Below are 6,204 nucleotides of genomic sequence, written 5' to 3'. Positions count from 1 at the left end.
ACAGATTACACAGAACATTTTTCAAAAATTTCTGACATTTTATAAACTTAACAATTAAAGTGTTTCCCCTAGAATTTCAGCAGCAGCGTTTTCTCTAGCAGCATATATTTGGTGTGGGGTTTGTGGGTACTCTCTCAAGAAAAATTTAATGAGTGAAATTTTATGTATTTTTAATAGCTACAACTGTCCCTGATCATGTCCCCATGGTTGGGGGTAAGTCACAACATCTGAGTCCTTACATTCAATTAAATATTGTGAACAAATGTCATATACAGTCATCTTTAAACTGTGTAGGTAATTTGGTTGGTATATATAAATAGTCTCTGAGTAACTGAGAGAAATGCAATAAGCATTGCAGCCATCCCCGGTCTCCTCTACACCAGGCTTTTCTGCTCAGCTTCCAGATTGTAGTCTGAAGCACAGGGGAGATATTGGCTAGCGCTAACCCCTTCTTAATAGAAACAAAACAAAACAAACTTAATACAACAAGCAACAAAGCAACTTAATACAACTGTCACTTATTACCGCTTGCTCTCATCCTCTCAACCAAATAGTCTCTACACACACACACATTACGCAATGCCCTATTTCTTCACTACATGAGTACCTTTCATGTAGATGTCCTTTGTGTTTTATCATGCTCACATAGTGTGCGAGCGAGTAGCTCACTGATATTAATGATAGTATGACATTTTAGCAGAAGCACTGATAATTTGCAGCACACTGATCAACATCATGGTCATTTCCCATCACAGCATCAGCACAGCTGAGACATGATCTGCGGTTGCTCCTTTTCAGCATATTTTAGAAGATAAACAGTGTGCGGGTAGTAACTGGAGTGAATTCTAGTCTTCATCATGATTCGATTTGAAAACTTTGCCCAAACAAAGCCAGAAGCTAAAGCCTTTCTCCTCTGCTCTGAATAGTGGCAGTGAGTTAGAGCTGCTGGGCTAGTTTTCTTTAATTCAGAGTTTGTGAGAATGAATCAGTGGTTGGAACCTGCTGACCGTGGCACTGTAGACATGGACACACAGAAAGAGGCCGCACTCTGCAGACACACAATACTGCATGCCAGTCACAGCTGCGCGGCCACCGGAGTTTCTGGGATACACAGAGCTGTCGCCACGGAAACCTTGTCCGCCTCCAATTCGGCCTCTGAAGGATGTGTGATGTTGCCATCCCCGTTGCCTTATCTGCCAAAATGTCTGTGAGGTCCAAAGCATTACATGATGGAGGGACTGATGCAGTGTTAGATCCTCTCCTTGTGTGAAATAATGTGTCATTTGTAATCCTTTGATAATCAGTGCCCAGGTGAATGAAGCATCTTAAAAAATATGCCCTAGTGGTTTCCTATAAGTGGCTATAATAAATCTTCTTTTAATAACAATGTATTAAATGGCAATGTGACAAAGGGGTTGCTTGTAGTGATGACCCTACAGAGAATTATCTCCCCTCAGCTTTACGGAGCTTTATAGTGACTTTCAGCTCATTGTTTAGCTGTCGGGCCTGCAACTGTACTGTGTTCTCTCTCACATGATTGTTTTCAGGCATCTGTTATCAGTGAAAAAGCTACCTAACACTACCTGCTCAGCACTAAACAGCAGACACACACAGTTAGCAACCAGCTGGTGAACAGCATTTAACAGCCAAAGAGCAAGATAATTCACTCAAGAGTTAGTTGACCAAAAACAGGGCTAAAAGATTGTAAATATTGGACTTTCTCGGACATTAATCAGAAACTTGACTCCGAATTAATGATGATGTTGTTCCATAACTGCTGGATGTGCAAATAAGTAACTGTTTCCAAACAAGTTCACCATATCAACTTAAAAGGTGATTATATGTCAATGTTGTGTTCACAACTTGTTTCTGTTGCCTTCAAGCGGCAGAAAAGGAGTTGATCAACTTGAGCATAACTCATAAATAACTTTAAAGGTTCTGTGTGTAATATATAGGAGGATCTATTGACAGAAATGCTCATTTATCATGATCTGAACTCAAAGATCTAAGACTTTCTCTATGAACACAACAGGCCTATTTCTCTCAAATATTGTTCATAAATCTGTCAAAATCTGTGTTAGTGAGCACTTCTCCTTTGCTGAGATAAATCTATCCACCTCACAGGTGTGGCAAATTAAGATGCTGATCAGACATCATGGGTATTACACAGGTGTGCCTTAGGCTGGCCACAATAAAAGGCCACTCGAAAATGTGCAGTTCCATCATACAGAAAAATGCCACAGATGTCGGAAGTTTGAGTTCAGCTCATGATGAATGGGGGCAAAAACAAAAGTGTTCAGTGTAATTAACCGTAATGTTTTTATTACTTTCGAATGAGCCATTTCTATCTACATGCACCATGGACGACTTCACTACTCTGGAAATGGGACCGTCCGAGGAGCATGTGAATGCACCATGAGCCGCTGATTGCAATTTGCAACCCTCACCACTAGATGCCACTAAAACTTACACACTGAACCTTTAAATAACCCCAAGAGCTCTCAAATAAACTGCTTATTAACCCACAATAAATCCAAGGTTTAGTAAACTAGCTTGCAGCTGACTGCCTCACAGTGCTGTTGTTATCGTTGGATCGGGTCTGATAGGCAGTAGTCGTCTTTTCAACTCTGTTGAGTGTTGCACAAGGAACCATTTTCAACATTCCTCACAAGATGGAGAGTTTGCCTGGTTGTTCAAATCACTTCTCATAGTATTGGTATAATTTATTTTTCATTTTAATGGAACATTTTGGAAGGGCGTGATGATGCCACAGCCAGTATTTGCTAATTGGAAAATTGGAAGTCAGTCAGCATTTTCAATGTAGATCAAAATGAACCACCTCACACTGAAATGACTTAACTGTGAATGTATTAGGCGCAAACAACGCTTTGCCTGTAGCTTCTTCAGGTTGTCCTAGCAAATTACATCAGTAATCAATGTTGTGATAAACAGATAAATAGTACAGTGTATCTAGCTAAAGGGTTTTAGCCTTTTCTTTTCAGTCAGTTGTATACTGGAGTTAGTTTTCTAATTAAGTTAATGTGATGTAGAAGGGTGTAATTCTTCTGACTCTTTGCACTTTTGTGTAATATTATAGCCATGTTTTTTGATAAATGTTCACCCGTTTAAAATGAAATAGAAACGTGATAATTAGGCATGTGACTCGATGTATTTATCACATCCTGAACGAAACTGAGGAAGGTACCTGGGAAATGCATTGTTTGCTCCTAATAAAGTCACAGTGAAGCCATTTCAGTGTGCTGTGGTTTAATTAATGTAATAAAGCTTAGAAAAATAAAAATTTGAAGATTTACAGTACCATGACAACTGGGCAACCTCCAGCTGCTGAAGAAGATTGTGTGATAAGACTGAAAGCTCCAAAAGGGCTACTAAATCGACCTTTTTTGAGAAAAAATTTCACCCTGAACCTACTCCTACTGTAGGTGCAGCATTCGTCTCATTCATTAAATAAAGCTGTGTTATTTGAGCGGCAGATGTACCAGAGTTTGCATTGTTCGTTAAATTTTTGGAGTCTTCTCACAACTTTTGAAACATTCCTGAAACTTTTCACAGGAAACATACTTCTTAACGAGTGTGCTTTCTGGTGTGCAGGTTGTGATGCAGCTGGTGCGTCTGATCCCCGATGGCCACAGGATGAAGAGGGAGGTGGACATGGCCTTGGACTCTGTCAGCGAGACCATGACCCCCATGCACTATCATCTGAGAGAGATCATCATCTCCACATACAGACAGGTACAGCGCATCTCCCTGTTGTGTTCATTACCCAGTCCTTAAGACACAGGACATCCACTTTACTTGACCATAGGTCTTAAATTGGTAAATTTCACATTCTAAGTAGCAATGGAAACAATAAAGGCAGGCCATGAATTGTTAAAAAACACAAAACTAACATATATTCCTCTTAAGAGGGTAAATCACATCAGAAAAATACTGCTTACTTATGAATCCATCCTCTTTATGCTGAAACACAATCAGGATTAAGGATTTAGGTGCAGTTTTGCATGAACCCCATAGATGGCGTCAAGAACTTGTTTAGATGTCTTTTAGAGCTACAGCTTGGATGCCAGAGACATGAATAAGAGAGATCCACTGCAAGAGCTGCAGAGCGTGAAAAATGATTGTGGTATAACAGAACTCATCTCTAAAACTCAATGGAATTCCTTTGGGTCTAAATGGAAAAGAGTGATAGGAAAAGAAATGATTTACTTGTGGGATTTGCAGGCTTGTCCTCTTGGAAGTTTTATTTAGTGTGCCTGCTGTGCAAAGTACAAGGGCACACTTGTGCTGTCTATGGTCCGAGTAGTATTAAATAGCATTTCGTATCAGTATCAGCTGCTTTGAGTGCCACAAGCACAAAATATCTTTTAAATCCTCTGATAAGCTGAATCTATTAGACTTCCTTTATTGAACCACAAGGAGGAATTGCAGGTTAGGAGAAACAGAGAAGGTATAAAAGTATTCAAAATATTTTTGTTGTGGAAAAAAGGATGAAAAGCAGCTACAACTCCATCTCTGAGAGGTGTTCCTGGTCATTCGGACATTCTGTATAATAAACAGGGCATAGAGAGAACAAAATTAGCTTATAGTGGGGTTGGTTTCAAAGACAAATCTGGACAAGGTCTCTCCTGATGTTGTGGCCTCTGCAGGGCCATGGCTCTGTTTTAGCCATTTGTAATGCAGACTGTAATCATTGTGCCTCTGTGCACCGTCAGCCGTTCTCAGCGCGCTGGAGGCACCCGGTCCTGTCTCCATCGTATCAATGGGCCTCATTGTCCTATGAACCTTGTCTTTCACCTATATTCTCTCTCTGTCTGTCACTTTCTGATGCCAGGCTCCAGGAAAAGGCTCGCTATCAGCTCACTTTCAAGTCAATTAGGTTAATTTGTATGATAATTGTGGAAGCAGTAACAAAAGGTTTATGCATACATTTTACACAGATTTGTATTTTAAATGTTGTGTGGTAAGAATGCGCTGACCTCGCTCTGTCCCAGAGTTTAAAAGGATGATTTTGGTTTTAAAAAAATGGTTCTTATTTTTATTAGTTGTGGACATCATTCCTAACAGTATTAATTACATTGAACGCTGTGGAGTTTTTGACCACTAGTAGTGCTATGGAGCAATGTTTTAATGAGTGGGGACACAGGGGACGCGATAATCATTCCTGTCGCCAGTTTCAGTTGCCGATGGCTGTAACACGTTGTCAGACAATCCTACAAGTTTTAAATAAAATCTTAAGTTACCCAAACTTATTTGGAAAAGAAAAACAAAGGTATAAATACTAACATTATTACTCATATTTGTGGTTAAATTTTGACATTTGACAATTTTGACTACCAAATTTCTTTTTTTCCCGCAGTTTTCCTTATTTGGCTCGTCAGGGATCTTTTTAGAGATGTTGCTATGTTTCCAGATTTCTGCATTTAATTGGTTTTTGTATAAAAATGATGGCCAAAGCTACAGAAATAACAACCCAAATTGTAATAAACGAGAATTATCTTTTAACCCCGCTATAGCAGACCTCGGGTAGCCACTGTGTTCCCCTTTCAGTCTTTCCCTTCGTGACTGAACCAGCAGGCCAGGTGATAAACAGTGCCAGATGTTGCTAGAAACCGGCAGGCAGCAGCAGACGAGAGAGGGGGAAGAAGAGGGGAAAAATTTCACCCCCACTCTCTCTCCCTCTTCTCGTAGCCCTCTCCCCTCCAAAGTACCCTCCTCCCCTTTGACAGTGGTTGGAAAATGTGTCTTTGATAGAGAAAGAATATATTTACACTGGGACCAGAACTGTCCGCCAGCTCCCAGAGGGGCCTGGGAAAGGGGGGAATGGAGGTGGAGGGTAGGTGGGGTTTTTGGGGGCAGGGGTGAGTTCTTCTTGAAGGGCTTGTAAATCCCTGCTGCCGACCAGGCGTGACCTCGCATTGCAGATGCATCCTCCAGCATCAGGATGAGCGTAGTTGAGAGGTTACTTCCTCTCCTCCGCTACCGCCGCCTCGTCCTGTCTCCTGCACAGGAATCAGTTTGAGGAAAGATATCGCCTCAAGCAATCTGTGCACACTGGATTTCACTTTGATATTGGAGCTTTGTGTATTTACAGGTGTGTTATATTTAGCATGACACACAGGCTGAATTTTTTAGATACTAAAAATTATTTGGAGGTGAGCAGGGAGTCTCTGCAAAACATCAAAA

At 40.7% G+C, this 6,204-nt stretch overlaps 1 protein-coding gene across 1 annotated transcript in view; it reads left to right on the top strand.

Moving 5' to 3' along the window:
- Positions 1 to 3,612: 3,612 nt before the first annotated feature.
- Positions 3,613 to 6,204, top strand: part of pald1a (phosphatase domain containing paladin 1a) — a gene marked incomplete at its 5' end in the record, with an annotated part of 34,199 nt that continues 31,607 nt past the window's right edge. The window contains 1 exon segment of the mRNA XM_038736061.1: positions 3,613 to 3,753. Within this exon segment, the coding sequence (XP_038591989.1) occupies positions 3,613 to 3,753 (141 nt within the window).

This window comes from Micropterus salmoides, unplaced genomic scaffold (genome assembly GCF_014851395.1).
Source record: "Micropterus salmoides isolate LMB-PRFRI ecotype aquatic unplaced genomic scaffold, ASM1485139v1 Ms_hic_scaffold_21, whole genome shotgun sequence".
Taxonomy (NCBI): domain Eukaryota; kingdom Metazoa; phylum Chordata; class Actinopteri; order Centrarchiformes; family Centrarchidae; genus Micropterus; species Micropterus salmoides.
This window is presented reverse-complemented; position numbering and strand designations above follow the sequence as displayed.